This window comes from Spea bombifrons, chromosome 3, assembly GCF_027358695.1.
Source record: "Spea bombifrons isolate aSpeBom1 chromosome 3, aSpeBom1.2.pri, whole genome shotgun sequence".
In the NCBI taxonomy this organism is placed as follows: domain Eukaryota; kingdom Metazoa; phylum Chordata; class Amphibia; order Anura; family Pelobatidae; genus Spea; species Spea bombifrons.
Genome location: NC_071089.1, coordinates 24,818,228 through 24,840,340, shown reverse-complemented (window position 1 = coordinate 24,840,340; position 22,113 = coordinate 24,818,228). Strand labels below are relative to the sequence as shown.

The 22,113-nt window shown below is 38.9% G+C and overlaps 1 protein-coding gene across 1 annotated transcript; it reads left to right on the top strand.

The window, feature by feature from the left end:
- The first annotated feature begins 2,415 nt into the window (after positions 1-2,415).
- LOC128484689 (cystatin-C-like) lies at positions 2,416-5,591 on the top strand. Its single transcript, XM_053461168.1, has 3 exons — positions 2,416-2,731; positions 3,921-4,022; positions 5,146-5,591. The coding sequence occupies exons 1-3, from the start codon at positions 2,504-2,506 to the stop codon at positions 5,221-5,223; spliced, it is 408 nt and encodes a 135-aa protein (XP_053317143.1). The 5' UTR covers positions 2,416-2,503; the 3' UTR covers positions 5,224-5,591.
- The last annotated feature ends 16,522 nt before the right edge of the window (positions 5,592-22,113 follow it).

Here is a 22,113-nt window from a genome sequence, read left to right as displayed (position 1 = left end):
GTACTGATGTTTTTTCCATGACTATGTTTTTTCCCAGTTCCAAATATCAAAAGCAATCATAAAGTTTTATTAGTTAGTGAAATTGCAGCAAAATGCAGTCATTTCCAAGTCAATTAGCTATCCAGCCTGCCCTGAATTAACTTACTGAAATCCACAAAGATAGGCCAAGTCCATTCTTGAAAATACATTATTAAATCCCAGGTCATCAAGTCACTCTCAAGTCTATTCAAAGAGAACCCTGTATATTTTGTGATATAATTTACCGTATTTCCCCATGTATAAGACGCTCCCATGTATTAGACGCACCTTAATTTTGGGGCCCGAAAATTATACTTCTATCATGCCCAGGTTCCAGGATGAGTGTGATGTTAGCTGTGCTGGAATCTGGGTATGCCTGGGCATGATAGGAGTGTGATTGCTGTTTTCTAATGATTTTAAGAAAGCTTTTTAACTGACTATGAACTGGTTGCTGATAGGCCTGTACTGGCCATTTGGCAGATTGGACAAATGCCTGGTGGGCTGCTGTCCGTCATCTCTCCATACGTACCTGATTTGCAGACTGGGCACAGTAGTGTGTAGCCACCAGCTGGATATGCCCCGGCCACATGCTGCATGTGGACATGTGGACTGTCATATCCAGCTGCTCTTATAACATTAGGTGGTTGCCAGTCAGGGCCTCCTTGTCATCCCCAACCCAGCCCTGGTAGCTGATCTCATGTTTGACATTTCTCCACAGGAGAATGCAAACAGTTTACATGAAAAAGCTGCACCTATAAATTTGTGTATGTTAGTAATTAATGGTTTAAATAACCAAACTAGTGGAAATCCAGTTAAATTAAATTTTCTTGAATTTAAAAGCAGACGAAGTACATCCAATCTAGTGTAAATAACCTTTCCAAGCAATGACTTAAGCAGCACGTCCTGCTCTCAGAATCCTGTAATGTTTAGTAATGGAAACTTTGTTTTGACCCAAACATCAGTCTGATATGGTGCCAGACCCTTACTAATTTGTTACTGATGTTGACATCCCTGAAAAACACACGCAGGAAAAGGCCCCTGGTTATGCAATAATTGTGTCAGAGGCCGTGCTTTAGGGAAGTGTTATGCTGTTCTTTGTGTAATCCCTGTTACTTTACCTCAAAGTGTAGGTCATACTCTATTTTACATTTAAACAGAGGATTTGGATATTTGGCAATAATGTTGAGTTTGTGAGAATTAAATGGTCATATAGTTTAATAGCCAGAACTAACTAGAATGTGAGTCTATCAAACGCATATCATTATTATTATTATGATCCTGAATTGCACCAAAATTATGATTCTCCATTTCTATACCCACCCAGCATTATTTATCTTTCATCTTCATACCCTACCCCAGCATGCTCTGATTCATATTCTTGAATGTGTGTACTAATTCCCACACCATCGTGTCCCCTGCTTTTGAGGTCTGTGATGCGGTCTTTCTCTGCGTGTCTGGCAGACATGCAATGGATGGAAGATCTGTGCCTCAGATCGAATACGCCTCAATAGGCACCAATGTCTCTTGCAGCCACACATATATTCAAATTGTTGGCCTCGAGATCAGAAATGTCCTGGTATCCCTGACCCTCCCTGGGGAAACCTCTCAGGTCCCATATGCATTTAGTTAGGGACAATACATGCCCATGTAACCACATAAACTTACCACAGACAATGTTTGGGCTTCTAAGGACACCTGTGCCTTGGGCGACTGTCCCTTTTAGCCCTGTGGTAAAGGTCTTGAGTAATATAGAAGGCTTAAGGGGGACTGTTGTCATCACAGCATTTAGTATAACTACATTTATGAAATAGGCATCCCTCCAGCTTGTACTTTTTATTTGTCATTGAGTGTAATTATTTTGGAGATTCAGTTAAAAAGATGAGTTGAACTGAAATCATCAGCATTATCTGATCAACTGCTTGTCCTGAAGTTCTTTGAGACTGTGTATATAATTTTATGTTAGATTGCAAGTAAGACACAGACAGATGCAAGGAAATTAATGGCCACAGTATTCTTGAACAATAGAACAATTTATTTTAATGTGAATATACTGAAATAAAAAAAATTCTACTTGTTATCTTGAAAAGAAAGCTTGGTAACCTGTGCAGGTTGATATAGTAAAAGAACATATTGACATTGCACGTCATGGTTTGTTAAATTATGTTATTCCTATTTTTGCCTAACCACATTTAAAAAAAAAGTATTTTTCTATGCTTACCGTGTGTGTGTATGTGTGTGTGTGTGTGTGTGAGGGGTATGCTCCACTATTGTGTAACTTCTGTCTCTATTCCTGGATATTCTTCTTAACTTGGCTGCATTCCTGACACGTAATTAAAAAAAAAAAGTCTTGGCAAGATGAATGATTCCAGCAGCTTATATACTTCAGAGTCTGCAAGATTTTTCCATTCTTGGGTAGGCTCCGACAGAGGCTGCTGCAAAGAAATCTCAAGCAAGCAAGAAAGGAAATCTGCAACAAAAAGTAGACATGGAAACTTTATTTAAGTTTTGTGTTGTAGTGACTTTAGCTGTGCTTGTACAGGGATATCCACAGATTCAGAAAAAACCCCAGCGCTTAGGAGGCTGGCAAGACATAAAGGACGATGACAAGTATCTTCAGAAGGCACTAGAGTTTGCGACAACTCAGTTCAACGCAGAAAGTAACAGTAACGAGTACATCACAAGAGTCGACAGGGTGATCTGGGCCAAAAGACAGGTAATTGACCAAATCACTTCCAACAATTATATAGCATATTTGAATTATTTATAACTTACGGTAAGCAGTTTAGTGTAATTATTTACTACATTATTAACATTAGTGATTAAAAAAAAAAAACATAAAATGCAGCCTGTTTACAACATCAATATATTAGATACTTTAAAGCCTACAAGTAGTTATCTAGCTCTTGGGCATCTACAACATCTTTGATGTTCAAACAGCCAGAGGTGCAGTCATTTTCTTTTGGAGTAGTGGTTATCTTTTGCCATTAAAATGATCTTATTTATTTGATAATAGACTACTTATAAAATGTATACTGTATTTGGCAAAATATTTTTTAGCGAAACACAGGCTCAAAACTTCTGTTTTTCAGTTTTAACTCTTATTTCTGCATTTGGCATCACCGTTTCTCCTAGTGTAAAGTATTCCAGTAATATGTATCTGTATTTATTTTGTACATTTTGCCCAAACCACATGTGCATAGTCTCACAAAATGGAAGGCAAAGTCTTGTGATCTTTACTCCAGCTGTTTTGTATCCGCTGTGGATGTGAATATATTTGTAGAGCAGTTTGAAGTTACCCTGCTTATTTTCCTTATGACTACTTTGTAAGGTAGACTTGGAACAGAAATGAGCAGAAAACTTTAAAAACGTAAAAAAAAGGTAACATGACTTGCTGAAAATAAGACAAAATAATAATCGGTTGCAATGTTTAAGAAACTCATGATACAATGATTTTGAAGGGAAAGAGCACATCTGCAGCTTAATGAACATAACTCTTTATGTTAGCCTTTTTAATACGGGACTAATAAGTGTTCTCTAGCACCCACATCTTCAGTAAATATATCCCATTTTATGCATAGGAGCTTAACTTCTCCAGGATGATTTTTCGGACTGCTAATCTTTTGTAACCAACCATGCTGATAAAAACAATTGCTAATTATTAATTAAAAGTAAACATTATAGCACACCACTTCCACACCACTATTTAACTCTAACTGTAATAGTTAGGTCACTGCCTGGCAATCCGCTAAGAAGAGGAAGATTGAGTGCCCAACCTTTGTACATGGAATATGTGTTTTCTACTCATGTCACAGCTTTATTAGCACCCTTTCATAGTTTTTATTAAAAAAAATGTTACATGCCAAAAAAGATTTTGCATAAAAAGGATGCTTTGTTTTTTGAAGGTGGTGGCTGGCATGAAGTATCGAATACGTGTTGAAGTTTTTTTCAGCACCTGCGGTCAGTCAGACTATACTCCAGAAAGCTGCCAAGATACCGCGCCCCAGGTAAGATGATTTTAGGAATTTATGATGCAGTAGTGCAATGTTTGATGTTAATTATAACTTCAGATGTAATACTATTAATTGCATATAAACTGCACAATATCTGAGCTGCATTATGGAGAAAATAATAATCTGTCTGTATCCTCCCAACCAGTCAAACAAGATATTTGGGCCCTACACTTCTGTTTTTTTGCTGGACAGTCTAGATTTTTTGGGCCAGTCCCGCCAGTTGGGGAGAAACTCTGATCTCCTATAACTGGTAAAGGGAGCTTTAAAATCAATCGAAGCTTGTGCTGTTACATGTCGCCAACATGCAACACTTGCACCACACTCTGACTCTCTGCACCTCTAGCCCAGACTCTGCCCACTACCAGTGCCTGCCCTGCTTCTCCTTGACTCCTGTCATACCCCTCAACCTGAAACATTGGAAGGTATACCAACGAATATTCCAGGGAATATAACCCAGATCTCTGCCTCTTCTGAGGACCTGGGTTTGTGTAGAGGCAAGGCTCACAGTGCATTGGGGTAGGGCTAGCCACACTAGGGACAGAGTTAGCCGCAGACAGCTTTAAATGGGAGTGGAGGAGGCAGGAAGTGGATAAGAAGAATGCATGGTAAAACTCTGCTCTCTTGTATAGAAAAACCACAAGAAACTGACCCAGGGAAGGAAGACATCACCAGTTTCTAGGGGCACCCCTATAGTTAGTGCTCTGCAACCTGCCTATCTTAGGCATTTGAAACCTGGCATCTACACATTCTATGCACTGCAGGTCAGTCTGACAACTCTGCCCAGCAGCATGTAGAACTGATACACTGCAACGTGTATGTGCAATACATTTCAGTGTGTGAAGGGAATGGGTTTTACTTACCGCTGGGCAGCATTTCTCAGCCTGAACAGCAGCATTCAGCCCGGTTTTAAATGGTCAAAGTGTCCATACTAACCTATTTGCTCAAATAACTACTGATTTCAACAACCCAGCTAAGATAAAATATGTAATTTTTTTGTGCTGATCTGTGCTAAAAAAATATAAAAAGGTAAAATCAGACTCCCAATATTTTGCATTGACTGCATGTTTGAATAAAGTTCAACACAATGAAAAATGTTTGAATTTTTTTTCCCACACAGAAAAAAGTATGCACCTTTGAAGTCCTCACAGTTCCTTGGATGGACACTACTGAGCTGAAACGCAAAACCTGCATGTGAAGTCATTGAAGATTTGCATTAATGTTTACTCATTTCCTAAGAATCAAAATGTTCCACTTAATAAAATACTATTGTTTTTTTAACCAACATTTTATTGGATTTTAAAGTGACAGAAAAGTAACTTTAACCAAAGCGTTAACAATTAAAGTTTCTATGTACTGGCGAAAAATGAAATCTTTGCAACTTTTACGACATGTTCAAGTATATTTTAAATGAATAATTTGTCAATGTACCAACTCAATGCAGAAAAAGCACTAAGATTGAAAATACGATGAGCGATGTACTGTAACTAGATAGGTCCCTTTATTCTAGTATGTCTGTTACTAGGAATAAACCCTTCACTGTAAAAAAGACTAAAATAATAAAAATACATTTCATTGATGAATGGCTCAGTGTGACACTTCATATGATCTCCCAAACATATTGCAAAAATTAAGAAATATAGACACACATTTTAGAAAATAATATGAATGCCAAATATACTAATGTTTCAGATGATAAATAATTACAGTTTTACGAAAATTTGACTGGATACCTGAACCGGTGACAAAGACTCCTGTGATGAATCAGTGGGTTTTGAGGATCCAGGGTGTAAATTGTCCAAATATGTAGTTTTAACAAGTTATAAACACTTCATGCCCAGGAAGGGCACTGCTATAGCAGTGATTTGGCATTTTGGCCTCTAGATGGCGACAATACCACATTCTTTGCAAGAAAACTCCCATATTAAATCAGGCTAGCATATACAGTCTTTATATGAGGTCATATTTGCCCATTTTTAGGAGGGACCTAAATCTTTCTTTCTTCTACCGATGTCCCTCCTGGTCTACATAACCAATGAAAGATGTGCTTATAAACTAAATTCTAAATGCCTTACTCATATAATACAGTCATACATATATAACTTTTAGTAGGTAACAAAGAACAAAGCTACATAAACAGCCTTGCAAAAGCTCTGCCCTTAGCCACAGATCCTAGATTTGAAATGAATTTGAATAATAATTTGATCACCATTTATTCTATTTATCAATCTTAGTACGATAAATTAGTATTGCAGAATGCATAATTCATAAAAACGGTTCACATTTTTTAGTATGATGAATTAGTATTGCAGAATACATAATTCATAAAAACGGTCCAAAATTTCAACAAAAGAAAATCCTAGCTTTCCGTCATTGTATTTCTTGTGGATTTCAATGTGCAATTGTTACTCAATCCTTGTTTATATACAGGATTGTTCAGAGTTGGAAACAATGTTTGTGAAGAAGCTTATGGAAGCTTTAGACATGGGGCTTAACATTTCTAACAGCAAAAGGGACACTTATTTCCGGGAGAGTTAAAAGTGTGGCTAGGGGGCAAGGTTCTACCAAAACCTATGACTTACTAATTAGAGTTCTATGGCATCTAGAGAAAGAGTAATGTTACCTACTAACATAATGTAATTTCCAGTTGTTTCTATAGATATTATTGTAATATTTTAGGGGTGGAAAATACTGTGATACACTTATACCCAGCAAACATTGTGCCGCTACAAAAAAGGAGGAGATTGGAACAAAGGGAGAGTTGGTAGGAGAGTTTACAGGAAATACGGCATGCCTCTGCTGCAGTAATAGCTTGGCTGCTTGGCTTGGCAGTTAAATCAGTGACGTTTCGCCTCTTATTTAGTTGGTCAATGGTGGGCTCAGGGGCGTACCTAGAGTATTTGGCACCTGGGGCGGATCCTGTATGTGGCACCCCCCCCCACATACACTTTAAAACTGCATAGCTTCTACCGTTATATACCGGCGCAGACACTGAAGGTGGTACAGCATTACTGTTATTATATACTGAGGCACACATTGACAGTGGTACAGCGTAATCCCTATCACTATACATTGAGCCAGACATTGGTAATAGTGCAGCATAACTCCTATCACTATATACTAAGCCAAACATTGATGTGGTGTAGGCCTACCACTTCATTGTCTGGCATAGGGATGCCCCGAAACGAATTCTGGACTGAAACCGAAAATGCAGCATTTACCTGGCCGAAACCGAATATGACCCCCCCCACACCATAAAAAAAATCTAACACTTTTATTTAAAGTAAGTAACACACCAAAATAGGACAAAACAATATATATATGTAACCAAAGAAAAAATGGGCACTCACGGGTCTTTGCAGTAGTTTATTTCAATCAGCACGGCCAATGTTTTGGACCACCTCCGGTCCTTTCTCAAGGCAAAGACCCGTGAGTGCCCATTTTTTCTTTGGTAACATATATCTGGCTATTTTTGGAGCACCCGGGCAAATAAAAGCCTGTGTATATTAACAATATTTCTGAGTGTGCAGCCGCTCCCTTTGGTTTGTGTGTATATATATATATATATATATATATATATATATATATATATATATGATTGTTAACAGCAATCACATTCTTATCATGCCCAGGCATACCCAGACTCCAGGATATACTCGCAGACTTGGCATGATAGGAGTATGATTGCCCTATCTACCCCTTCTCACTCCCTTCTGCCCTATCTACCACCTATTGCTGTCTGTCTCTGGAGGGGTGCCGGGTGCCAGCAAATTGGCACCCCCCTGATGAGCGGCACCCGGTGCGGACGCCCCCCGCTAGGTACGCTACTGGGTGGGCTACAGGGTAAGGGTTAATACACAGTCATGTTTGCCTTATGCATTTCCAGTATGGATGTATCTGTATTTATTTGCAATCTTGCCACGCTCTTCTCTGGCTCCTTGCTTTAATTAAGGTATTATGTGCCATTCTTTTAGGTAAATTCTAAAAATCGCAATTGATATAAAAAATACCTTATATTACATCTTATCTAATCTTACACAGAGAAAATGTTGTAAATGCGTCTGGTTTCAAATTTGTGGTATCTCAAAGTTTTATTTCAAGAAAAGATTCTATACTGTTGAAAAGGAATTTCTAAACAGGCAATAAAAGAGTAAGTTATACAGTACTGCAATGTTCTTAAATCATTCATAATGCTTAGCTCTTAAATACTAATTTGATAGAAATTTGCAGATAAAACATTATAAGTATCCATGCAGTGTTGTAGGGTCTTCCTTAAAGTAATTTTTATAATGCATACTTAAGCTGTTGTATATCTCTTTTTGACTTATATAGCAACTAGGTTGTGGCAAAGAACAAAATGCCCATATTAAGTTCAGCCATTATGATTTATCTAGTAGCAAAAAAAATTAAAAAATATTTTATTAGTTCTCCTAAGCTATTAATTAGTTTGTGGTTTATAGACCTGAATATCTTCATACTAAATCAAGAAGGGCTTCATTCAGATGACATTATTTTGGTCATATCATATTTTTATTTGAAAAATACTTTACTCATCTATAAAAGCTTATGTAAAAACCTTCTGAATGTCCTGAGTTTAAAAATACCCTTTTTTATGTTTTTTGCTTTTTTTTGGAAGCTATAGGGAAATAATTACAAGTAGCGTATTGCTATTTCAAAACTGGTCATACTGCCCCCGTGTCCTATGTGGGACATCTTTGAAGCCGGTCAGTTAAATGTACCCCATCAAGCCATATATGTTGAAAACTACACGCCCCAGGGTATTTCAAATGCTAGTACTTTTTTAAAATGATTTACTATTTTCATGCACTCAGTCTACTAGCAGCCTTTGTTAAACTTTTTGGTAGTGTTTGTGCTTTTTTCTTTCACACAGGTATGCATTTACAGCTCCTGTTATAGGTTACTGTCAAACAACACTGCAATATGTGTTCAGCAACATGGATGGGTTTGTCGGGTTGTTTGTGGGGTAAAAGGCCACATTTGGGATTTGTGCGATTTTTCAACTTGGACTAGACACCCTAAGGTATTTGAAGTGCTGATATTTTAACCATTTTCATGCATTTTACCACCAACCTTTCTTAAAGTTTGCAGCAGTATTTTTTGTGTGTGTTTTTTTTACACATTCTACTTAAGGTATGTATTCACAGTTGGTGTCACTGCCAAACAACACTGACTACTGTGATACCACCCATGGGTTTGTCAGGTGGTTTGGGGGATAATAGGCAACATTTGAGACTTGCACAATTTAGTTTTTCAAATTGTGCCCCCACAGTCTAGAGAGATCCTCTTGGGAACATTTTTAATTTTTAAAGGGAACCGCCATCACTCATTATGGCACTTGTGACTGTTCTCTGGGGTGGGTTTACGGTGTCACTGAATGCCTCAATGTCGAGGAATTTCAGCAACGCCATTTAAGTTTAAAGAGGAACTCTGTGAAGCGAATAGGCTGGGCCCTTGCTCCAGATTTCCGTGTTGTTGAATGACTCAACATTGAGGCATTGCAGCAACACTGTTTGGGAGAAGAAAGATCTAAAATTACTTTCTACACCTGTTTAAACAGATGACGTGCCAGACACGTCGATTGTCACCAATGGAATGTTTTTCCTTGACCTGCCTGGCTGGCCACAAGTCCCAATAATGAGAACACTGCAATAATTGCATGAGTGGCAGACATTTACACTGCTGTTTCCAAAGTAATTGGAACCACTCATCTATGCAGTCGGAACTCCTATGAATAGACTGGATTAATGCTTTTCAGTATGGTAATTTCTGTTACATAAACAAAAATCTGTACTCTGTTTCATAGGAAAAAGGCAATTCTCAATGATATGATAGAACGATTTCATCTTTTCTGGCCATATAGATATGTAAATTACAGCAATTGTTAGTAAGTAGGTATGTCAATTTGAATTTGGAAATGAATGAAATTGTTTCAAGGTCAAAATATTTGTACATGCAATGTACTATATATATATATATATATATATATATATATATATATATATATATATATATATATTGTGGCAGGATGGCCCGATCAAAACAAGAAACTCCGAACACCAGCAGAATAAAAGCAAGATGTGGTTTATTGCAGAATTGTACAGTCCACAGCAATGCACTTCATAGTGTAAATAAACCAAAGCAAAAACAAATCCTTTTCATACAGTCTGAGGGCCTCTGGCTTGCCTGCCTCTCACCCTACTCCCAGACATCTAATGCCTCTAACGGGCGCCCCTTTAAGCACCTGAGTTCAGGTTAATTGGCTCCACCTTGCTGACCTCCAGCAATTAACCCTCCCCATGCTGGGAATAATGAGCGTTCCAATCTGCCACTTATGTACACAGAGTCCATTACTTTGCCACATACCCTCCCCCTCAGCTTAACACAGGTGTGTGAAGCGGCCTTCGACAAGAAACTGTGCACCCTAGACAATGCATCTGCGTTGGCATGCAATAGCCCAGCCCTATGCTTCACAACAAATTTGAACTGTTGCATAGAGAGGAACCAACGTGTGACTTTAGTATTCTTGTCTTTGTTGTTCTGCATCCATTGTAGTGGAGCATGGTCAGTGATGAGGGTAAAAGATCTGCCCAACAAATAATATTTTAATGTTTCAGTTGCCCACTTAATGGCCAAACATTCCTTCTCTACAGTAGCATACTTCTGCTCCCTTGGCAACAACTTACGACTTAAAAACAACACAGGATGTTCTTCCTCTCCTATCATTTGAGATAATACCGCCCCCAGGCCCACATCAGAAGCATCCGTTTGCAAAAAGAAATGTTCCTTAAAATCCGGGGCTACTAAAACAGGGTGCCTGCATAAAGCTGTACGCAAGTCTGCAAAAGCTTTTTCTGCATCATCATTCCATCTCACTGTATCTGGTGCCTTTGCTTTAATCAAATCAGTGAGAGGTGCAGCTCGAGTGGCAAAGTGGGGTATGAAGCGTCTATAATAGCCAACTATTCCTAGGAAAGCTTTGACCTGTTTCTTTCTTAGAGGGCGTGGCCAATGTTCAATAGCCTCAGCCTTAGTGAATTGAGGTTTTACCAGTCCTCTCCCTACAGTATAACCAAGATATTTGGCTTCCATACAGCCAATAGAACATTTGGCAGGATTAGCAGTAAGACCAGCTTTCCGAATACTATTTAAAACCGCTTCTACCTTTCCCAAATGGGAGTCCCAGTCTCGGCTATAGACGACTACATCATCTAAGTATGCAGAAGCATAATTGGAGTGAGGTCTTAGAAGTTTATTCATTAACCTCTGAAAGGTTGCTGGGGCTCCATGAAGCCCAAATGGCAAAACTGTATATTGGTACAGGCCTTCAGGGGTCACAAATGCAGTTTTCTCTTTAGCAGTTTCTGTCAATGGGATCTGCCAATAACCCTTTGTAAGGTCTAATACACTTAGGAATCTGGCCTGTGCCAGTTTCTCAATGAGTTCATCAACCCGAGGCATAGGATAGGCATCAAATTTAGAGCATTCATTAAGTTTTCTAAAATCATTGCAAAAACGAACTGCCCCATCTGGCTTAGGTACTAGAACTATGGGGCTAGACCATTGGCTATGTGATTCCTCAATGACTCCCAGTTCTAACATTTTTGCTACTTCTGTTTGTATTGCACTCCTTTTTGCCTCGGGAACTCTATAGGGCTTTACTTTTACTGTAACTCCTGGTTCTGTGATAATATCATGGCAGATTTCACTAGTTCTGCCAGGAATACTAGAAAAGACATCTTTATGTCTTGATATCATTTCTTTAACTTCCTTCTGCTGTTCAGGGGTGAGATCAGCAGATATTTTAACATCTGGGTCTGGGGATTTATCTATAGCAACCAAACTACTTTCTCTATCCTTCCAGGGTTTTAGCAGGTTTATATGGTAAATCTGTTCGACTTTCCTGCGATCAGGCTGTCGAACTTTATAGTTTACAGGGCCTACTTGTTCAATAATCTCATATGGGCCCTGCCAATGAGACAAGAGTTTGCTTTCGGCAGTGGGAACAAGGACCATAACTCGGTCCCCAGGTTGGAAAGAACGTACTGCAGCCTGGCGGTTGTAAATAACCTGTTGGCTTCTTTGAGCTTCCTCCAGATATTGTCTGACTATAGGAGAAATTTGTGTAATGCGCCCCTTGAGTTGCTCCACATACTGAATGACATTCTGTCCTGGTACCGTTTGTTCTTCCCACTCCTCCTTCGCTATATCTAATAAACCTCTTGGATGCCTACCATAAAGGAGCTCAAAAGGTGAAAACCCTACAGAAGATTGGGGAACCTCCCGAATAGCAAATAATAAGTACGGTAGGAGAGTGTCCCAATTTTTCCCATCTCTATCAACCACTTTACGTAACATGTGTTTCAGGGTCCTATTGAATCTTTCAACTAACCCATCTGTTTGAGGATGGTACACAGATGTCCTCAAAGCTTTTATTTGTAGCAAATGACACAACTCCTTCATTAATCGGGACATAAAAGGGGTACCTTGGTCAGTTAAAATTTCTTTTGGTAACCCTACCCGAGAAAATACTTGAAGCAATTCTTTCGCTATGGTTTTGGAGGCAGTATTGCGGAGGGGAATAGCTTCTGGGTAGCGTGTAGCATAATCCAATATGACCAGAATATATTGATTACCCTTAGCCGATTTTTCTATTGGTCCCACCAAATCCATAGCAATTCGCTCAAAAGGGGTTTCAATAATTGGCAATGGGATTAGGGGTGCTCTTAGACGAGGTTTTGGGGTCGCTAGCTGGCAGTCTGGGCATGAGGCACAGTACCGCTTTACCTCTTCATATACCCCAGGCCAAAAAAATCGCCTTAAAACCCTTTCCTGAGTTTTTTCTACCCCCAAATGTCCCCCAAACAAATGAGAATGGGCCAATTCCAACACCTTTCTCCTGAAGGACCTTGGTACTAAGAGCTGTTCAAGTTCTTGCCCCTCCTCTCTGATCACTCTATAAAGTAGGTCATTTCTAAGAATGAAATGAGGATACCTGTCTCTGGATTGTCCATCGACCATGGTCCCATTAACTTCTACAATTTGGTTACGGGCATTTTGCAATGTTAAATCATTGACTTGTTCCCTTCCAAACTGATTTAAACCAACGTCCAAATCCACAATAGTAGGCTGTTCTCGGGTTTGGCCCTGGGGTTCAACCAGTATTTCGGTTGAAGGGTTGGAACTAGTGCTCGGATCTTGTAAGGTCACACCTTCATTTATCAAAGCCATTTGTAAGTCCCCAGTACCCCTATGCTTATCTTCCCTTCTCTCACGTCTTGTCTTGCGCCTTTTACAAAACAAATCTGGGTGTACCAATGGGAAAACACAAAACGGGTTCTCCTCTACAGACTCCCACGGGTTTTGAATCAGGCTTTGAAACGCCGGGAAATTACGTCCAAGAATAAGGGGATGGGGTAATTTAGGTACCACTGCAGCCACTACTGAAAATGTTTGGCCCCCATAGCCTATGTTTACAGAGGTAGTAGGGTATGATACAGTACAGCCATGTACACAGAGTATCCCAACCTTCTTACCTGGGAGCAACTGAGACGGTTGAATGAGACTGCTTGTCACTAAGGAAATATCGCTCCCAGAGTCCACAAGCGCTATGGTTTCCTTCCCATTTAACAAAACAGATTTATCAAACACACATTTTTCGGTCTGTTTCCCAACCAAACAGATTAGTCCACAAAAGTCATTTATAGCATTATACCCACATTCCATAGGTTCCTGCAAATGAGGACACATAGCTTTTATGTGACCTAGCTCCCCACACTCAAAGCAAGTAACTGGAGGTTTCCTGGTTTGCCATCCCTTTGAGGGTTTATAGTCCTGGTTTCCATCCGGAGAAACTTCAGGGCCTCCAGTTCGGATCACAACTTGATTTTTCCCATAGTTCCAGGGCCTTGAGCTTGTGAGCAGTCTTTGGTTGTGTTGCATTTTAGTCTGTGATGTAGATTTTAACTCTCTCACTGCTGTATATTGTTCAACCAGTGCCACCATTGCATCATAAGTGGTAGGGCTTCCCTGCCCTGCCCACTCTCGTAGGCCTTGGGGTAATCCTCGCAAAAAACGATCCAAAACCAAGGTCTCAATTATTTGAGCAGGCGTTGAACTCTCTGGTTTTAACCATCTCCTGGCCAGATGAATCAAATCAAACATTTGTGATCTTGGTGCCTTCTGTTCCTGGTATTTCCAATTATAGAACCGTTGGGCACGGATCACTGGAGTCACGCCAGTCCTTGCAAGAATCTCTGCTTTAAGAATATCATAACTAGCAGCCGCTTCTTCCTCTAGGTCAAAATAGGCTTTTTGAGCTTCACCAAGCAAAAAAGGTGCAACTATACCAGCCCATTGAGTGCGAGGCCATTGCTCTCTGATGGCAGTCCGCTCAAAAGCTGTTAGATAGGCCTCCACATCATCTTGCGGCGTCATCTTTTGCAGATACTGACTTGCATGGATAGGTTTTGGACTGCTGCTCTGTTCATCTGTGGTAGTTTTTGAGAGTTGCTGTACAATCTCTTTTAGGACAATCCTGTCCTCTTGCTGTGCTTCCATCATAGCTCCCATCTGAGCAGTTATCAGCCGGTTGGTTTCCTGTTGCACTGTAGTAGCATGCAGGAGGGCCTTTAAAACATCCTCCATGTTGATACAGGGTTCAAACAGCAATATCCCACTTCTGACACCACTTGTGGCAGGATGGCCCGATCAAAACAAGAAACTCCGAACACCAGCAGAATAAAAGCAAGATGTGGTTTATTGCAGAATTGTACAGTCCACAGCAATGCACTTCATAGTGTAAATAAACCAAAGCAAAAACAAATCCTTTTCATACAGTCTGAGGGCCTCTGGCTTGCCTGCCTCTCACCCTACTCCCAGACATCTAATGCCTCTAACGGGCGCCCCTTTAAGCACCTGAGTTCAGGTTAATTGGCTCCACCTTGCTGACCTCCAGCAATTAACCCTCCCCATGCTGGGAATAATGAGCGTTCCAATCTGCCACTTATGTACACAGAGTCCATTACTTTGCCACAATATATATATATATACACACATTACACTGCTATAAAATCTTTATTCAGTGGCTTAAAATTATTATCAGTTATTTAACGCCCCATTGTAATTCTGAGGTCTAAAATTCAGTAATAGTGAATTTGAGAGCTGAAGCTTGACAAGTTATATGTTATTTGCATAATAACATTCTGTCCCAAAATAGAAGAAAGACATATCTGTAATAGCAATGAAGGTTGGGGTGCTGAGAGATAGTAAATGTCTTGCATAATTGAGTCCTTAATAACCTTTTAACACTTTTGTCAAATAATTCAAATTCAGAATGCATCCCTTGCCTGCAACTCTGCCTAACAAACTGAAAGATTTAATTGAACAGAAATAAAAAAAACACCTTCCCATCTAAAAAATTAATTATATCCTCTGGCAAATGAAAGACTGAGAACACAATTCTGTTACACATTTGTAATATTAAACTAAAATTAATATAATTAAAGAAAAACTGTTGAACACCATTCATAGTTTTTAATTATTTAACAGATGTACTGCTTCTGGCTATAACTGATCCTATTTGGCTTGAAGTATTTAAAGGGTTAAAACACCTTAGCATATAGTTATATACATGTGATTTCCATTAGGGCCAAACTGAATTGTCACCCAGTTCCACCAAACACACCCAACACAATCGTTACCCAGCAAGTTCTAGCTATCAAACTTTGAAATTAAACAGGGGTCTAACTCAATATCTCATTCGTTAGAAGAGTGCACACTGTCTTAGCCCTCCGTCTCTAGTACCAGCAAACAGTTTCCCTATTCTCCTGACCGGTGCCTGTCCTTAGTGACTCTGTATTTAATCAATGTTACAGTAAGATGAAATGCTGTTCCTTTGAAGAAAGACATACAGTTTTTTGTGCTCAGCTGCACCAACAGATTAATGCAATGGGCATTCTTTCAATTCTAACCAGTTTAATTTTAAAAAAAGGATTCCTTAGTTTTAAAAATTTGAATTCAGGCAAACTATTGCCATTTTACGTAGGCGGACGTCACCAATCCTTGAAACACAAAACCAGGATTTTTGTAAAATAATTTGTGGATCTGTTCTTGTTTTGTTTTATAGAACGTGACACATTGTATTATGGGCAAGAAGTAGATAGCAACGCTATTTACGCTAGGTTCACCTTCAAGACCAGGGGTAGAACGACTTTTGACTAAATGCACGCCTCCCACTTTTGTCCAGGTGCAAACATCTATCTAGCTATCTAGCTATCTATTGCATATAGCATCGTGAGCATGTCCATACAATTACTAAATTGCATTGACATTAATTATTCTCTATCCTCTTTATGCTTTAAAATGACCATTAACCGAAGCAAAAGGGACAAAATAACTCAAACAAGGCAAAGTCACAGAATAAAGTGTTTGTTTTTGAAACCTAATGATCATACCTGGGAGCTTGCCGCTTCTACGGTTCTTTAGGTAAACACTTGCATCCTCCAGGTCTAGGGTCCTGGCATGCCCCATTTCCCTATTAAGTGGCAGTGGGACCGCCACCAACATCAGTCAGTTCTGCCCACCTCCTGCAAGCCCTGCTAAAGCCCACAAGTTCCCAGGTATGCTCATGATTCAACTAATTTATGCAAAATAAAGTGTGTGTTTTTATCTGATTTTAGTAACAGTGAAACATGTGTTCCATGACATTGTGTGCAAATCCAACAGAACCCACACAATTGAAACATGTTCTAATGAAAGTTATAGGTTTTCCCCATCCATGCGCACCACATGTCTACAGCTGAAAGATATCAGATTGTATGGATAACAGAAACTTTACAAATAAGTATTACATACCAGGCCATAACCTGCACACCCAGTACTTCAGGGGTTCACAAGCTGTATGAGAACTAAGTGCATAAGTGGTCACAATTGATATATAATGTGGCCCAGCACAATCTCATACCCTGCCCATACCCCAAGAAATAGCTGCAGTGGGTCCCTAGGGTAAGCCTAGGCCCATTGTTAAAAACTCCCCCGTCTGCTTTTGATTTCTGTAATTTTTTATTACCAGGAGTGTATGGCCCCAGCAAGGACTGGATCAGCTGCAATTGTGTTTTCCTAGCTCCTTAATGATTAATGATCAACCAACCCTATGTCCTCAAAATGGAAACTATATGACTGCTGATCACAAGTGGAGACAAGCTCCCCTAACTGAAGAGCACCAAAAAGGGTTAATGCAAAGGCCACCCAAAAAAGCAAAAACCTCATATGATGGCTTGCAAACCTGTCCTAATTGTTGCATGATGCTCCGCAACAGACAGTGACACTGTGGAGGATTGTCTGTTCTAACTTCCCTTTTCCGACAAAGCCGATAGACAATGTTTGCAGTTGAACTCCCTCAACTCAGCCAAATAGGCTGACTTTGCCTTATGCTGCCCTGCCTCCTCTTGCTATCCACACTTACCCTCTGCTAAACCCAGCCAGTACCTCCAGATCTGCACATACTCCTTTGCCATCTACTTGGAAAAAGAAGCATGAAATAAGTCTTAACAAGTCGGCGAAGCGAGGGTCCATAAATAAAGCGGGAAAGGAAGACCCATGGGGTCTGGAGCCGCAGCTCGGAACCTCTCAAGCTTTAGATGAGACAAGGAAGCACCTTTAACACTGGGCACACCCGGAGGGTGCCTAGCCCTAACCCACCTAGGCAAGCAGTCAAATCCCCCCTTAGCAGTTTAGGGGCTACCTGTACCATATGTGACCCTGCCGACCACCCTCGATTTGATTAGTCTGCTACTAATATTGACCCTGCTTTTTTAATAAAAATTCTACTAATTAGAGTTTGATGCTGGTAATATAATCCAAATATAAGTGAATTTATATAAAAATAATAAAAAAAATTAACTATGGGTTCTACGCTCCCTTCTCTTCTATATACTTTCCCCTTTTTTCCAATTATTCTTCATATTGTTTCTTTCACTAACACCCATGGACATACATGGAACTGATTATATGATCTGACTTTTAGTTGACAATATGATTATGATTAGAAATAAAATATTTTTTGTTGTGGATACCACCAGTATGTAAATCCTCTTTTTAATGCTAAATAAGACCACACGCCGATAGGATTTGCTTGCAAGATTATCACAAAAGTATTAACATGGATACAGCCGTAACTGGGACATTAAATTATAAAACAATGTCTTCACTTTTCTTTTGAGCTAGATACTCATGACTGAACAACAAGCAACCTCTATCAGCTTCAGCTTTGCCACCAGAGTTTATATACACATGGATATTCAAACACCTAAGCTTACAACCATGAGCCTCGCCTGCTAATTCCATCCCAACACACTCTACTGTTACAAAATACAATTTTAAAATGAAAAAAAAACATGGTTACGCAGCACGAGTATCTATATAATTAATATAATCCAAAATAGAACAATATATTTTTTTAATTTTACATTTGCAATCGCTGTTAATACATGATTACACAATGCATTATAAATTTAGAATAATTTAGAGATATTTTTAGAATAATTTCTGCCAATCTACCGGGTATTAGTTGCAGATTTGACTTGAGTAGCTGACGTAAGTGTGCTTATCATAGAACACAGAAACATCATTCAACTTCTGAACTAAAGAGGTTTATTATAAGCTAATACTTTTGAGGAAATCATTTTTTGTCTGTAGACATAATAGGAAAAATCTTCTTTTTCATGGCCTCTGTAATCAAATTGATGTATTAAAAAACACACATCTGTCTGTTAATCATTCACTTCTATGAAGGAAAATGTGTTGTTTTCCAAACTGCCCCAAACACAAAGTGCTACTACTGTATCATCTATATGCTGATGATACCCAAATACCCACCATATTGGCTGCTGGAACACACGCGTGTACTGCTCCTGAGGACCTGGGATTGTCAGTGACCAGCGTGGAGGCTGGTATATTACCCGGGTCCTACCTGATGCTTCCAGGTCCCACATGGATGACCCAGTCAATATACAAAGTTCAACAAAGCAAACCAAAATACTTATAATCTTACCCCATGTGTAGAACATGGAAACAATTATAATAACTTTATATTCTACGGATGTGCATGATTATCCCTCTCCTCTTCCTCAGTATGTTATCCCTCAAGTTTTGTTAAGTTGCTGATTGTTTTTAATTTGTCACGGTCTAGTGAACAAACCCCAGCAATCACTCCGTGAATCATTTTGCAGTCCTTAATCCATAAAGCAAAATGCACTAGTCCCATCCTATCCATTTATTTCACATATACTATGAATACCTTGACAATTCATGAATATGTACACATTAATTACAGCTAGTGTTTCAGGTCCAAAACTATAAATCAAGATTTAAATATTCTTTAAAAAACTTGTCAAACGGAATAAATGTGCCACAGTCGCAGTCCAAAATCCATTTTTTCAGTCACATACCATCATTAAAATCAAGCACCTAGTTTCTAAAACCATTATACTAGATATACTCAGACAGCTTTTCCAGTCCTGTTCTATATTTTGGTGCCTAAAAGTGGTAGATTATTTATAGATGTTTGCATGTAGATATTGCAAATTTAATTTTAATAAATCTCCTGTACTAAGCCTCCCCCTAAGGTGCCACAATATATCTGTCTATGGAGACAGGTAAATATGCCATAATAAGTTAATTAAAGGAGAAATAATTTCTAATATTTAATTATATTGATTAACCACTTCAAGAGAACATTAACTATTCTGGTTTGTAAAGTCTTGAAGCTTTGTGGAAGAGTTGTAGTCATAACATGGAGAAAAATGCAATTACAAATCTCAAATAAAATCCTCACATAGTTTCATACTGCACAAATCCGAAATAGCATGACCTGCACATTATATGACCAAATCTTTGTGGACACCTGACCATCACATCTGTATGAACTTGTTGGACATCCCATGGAAAACAATGGACATTAATATGGAATTGGCCCCCACTTTGAAGCTATAACATCCTCCACACTTCTAGGAAGCTTTTCCATAAGATTGTAGTGAGTCAGTCTTGGCTCGCATACAGGCCTCTCGAGTTCCTCCACACTTTTCAAACTTTTCAAACCATGTATTTATGGACTTTGCTTTGAGCACATGGGCACAGTCCTGTTGGATCAGGAAAGGGCCTTCACCAAACTGGTGCCACAAAGTTGGAATCATACAGTTGTCTAAAATGTCTTTGTATGAAGCAGCATTAACATTACCCTTCACTGAAACTGACAGGCCTAGCCCAAATCCTGAAAAAAAACATTATCTCTCCTCTTCCAAAGGACGCAGTACGCAGTATGCATTCTGGTAGATAGTGTTCTCTTAAAATCTAAATTTGAGGTGAGTGCTCAATTTATGAATCAGATATTCATTTATCTACGGTATATTTATTCTAAACATAGATGCAATTCCCTGGTTTTGAAAAAAAAAAAACTTTTTGACAAATATTTCATTCGGAAGCAAAACTCATTGACCCCAAACCTTCTCTCTCTCTCTCTCTCTCTCTCTCTCTCTCTCTTTCTCTCTCTCTCTGTCTCTCTCTCTCTGTCTCTCTCTGTCTCTCTGTATTGCATGGTCCTATATGTGCCCCCTGCACCCTTCTCCTGCCTTGGATGTGCCCCTCTCATCTGTTCACTTACCATCTTCAGCTGTTTTCTGGTCTCCTCTGATCTCACTCTATGTAAAAAAAAATGACAGGAGAAAGGGGAGGATGTGAAACGGCTCTAAATTATAATTCAATCCTTGCTTGTCTGTAAAGGTAAATAAATTCACGACTTTTCTTACAATCACTGAAATGGTTAATTGTCATTTGCATATTAATAATACTCCCCCTGTGATTTGTACTTATTAATTATTTTAATATAGTCTTAAATAATGTAAGGAACATTTACATTAATGAGAGGGTGGGGGCCTGGATATATTGAGCAGCCTTCAAGCAGAAGAAGCTTGAGGTCCACAGAACCCTTGAGATTTTTCTTTTCCTCATCCTTTGCACCTCTTCATTATAAGTTGGTGTTTTGGTTAGGATCTTTAAAGATATTATAAATAAGACATTATTAACAAATATGTCTGCATCATCTTTGCCCTAAACTGTCTGCCTGTCTCATCTTTGCTGCCACCACCCACTTACACATCCACATCCATGCAATCACACACTTATCCACACATAAATAAAAACTAATTCACACATACTCCTTCCCTCATACTAATTCATTCAGAGGTTTTGTTTGTTTTGTTGGGTTCCTCCTCGTTATAAGAAATTCATATGAACGCGTGAAATTTTCGTAAAAAAAAAAGTTTGTACAAATCTGAATACCCAGGTCTACTAAATCATCTCCATTTATAAACAATTTGTCTAACTTTGAACTGATGAATATGTAAGCAGATGCTTCTTGAGAAAAGCAAACTCAAAATGTTTTATGCCAAAATAGCTCTAAAACACACCTCCAATCTTGTTTCATTGATTGGACTCCATGTTTGCTCCTAACTCCAATTAGCAGTTCTTGAAGTGATTAGCCTAGGGGTTTACATACTTTTTCCAGTCCACACTGTGAATGTTTCAATGTTGGTAATTTCAAAGTATTCACTTACTCTTTCTTGCCAGTTTACATTTGGTCATATAGTGTATGTAAAGATTTTCCAGAAAATGTAGTCTCAATTTTACCAAATTGATAATACTCTTGACAAGTGTTTATTGAAAAGCATAGCATTCTTAGATCGGACCAGACAGCCCTATTCTCCTGTTGTTCCTTAACTTATTAATGTTGTTATTTATTTTAATATTATTGTTAATTTTCATTCTATCTATTATGATAGATCTACAGAAGCTACAAAATGTAATGTAATGGCATTTCTCTCTTGTTTCTGTAATTTCATCACCTTTGGCTTCACTCTCAATGCAATGTCCACTATGAGCAGTCTCACCATCGTTCCTCAACAAGCCACTCTCATCTGCACTAATGCATTCAGACTTCTTTGTGTGCAAGAATTGGGTAGAATACATCAATAGTAGCATCAAAGCCACCCAAGGCCACAGCACAACAGTTTGT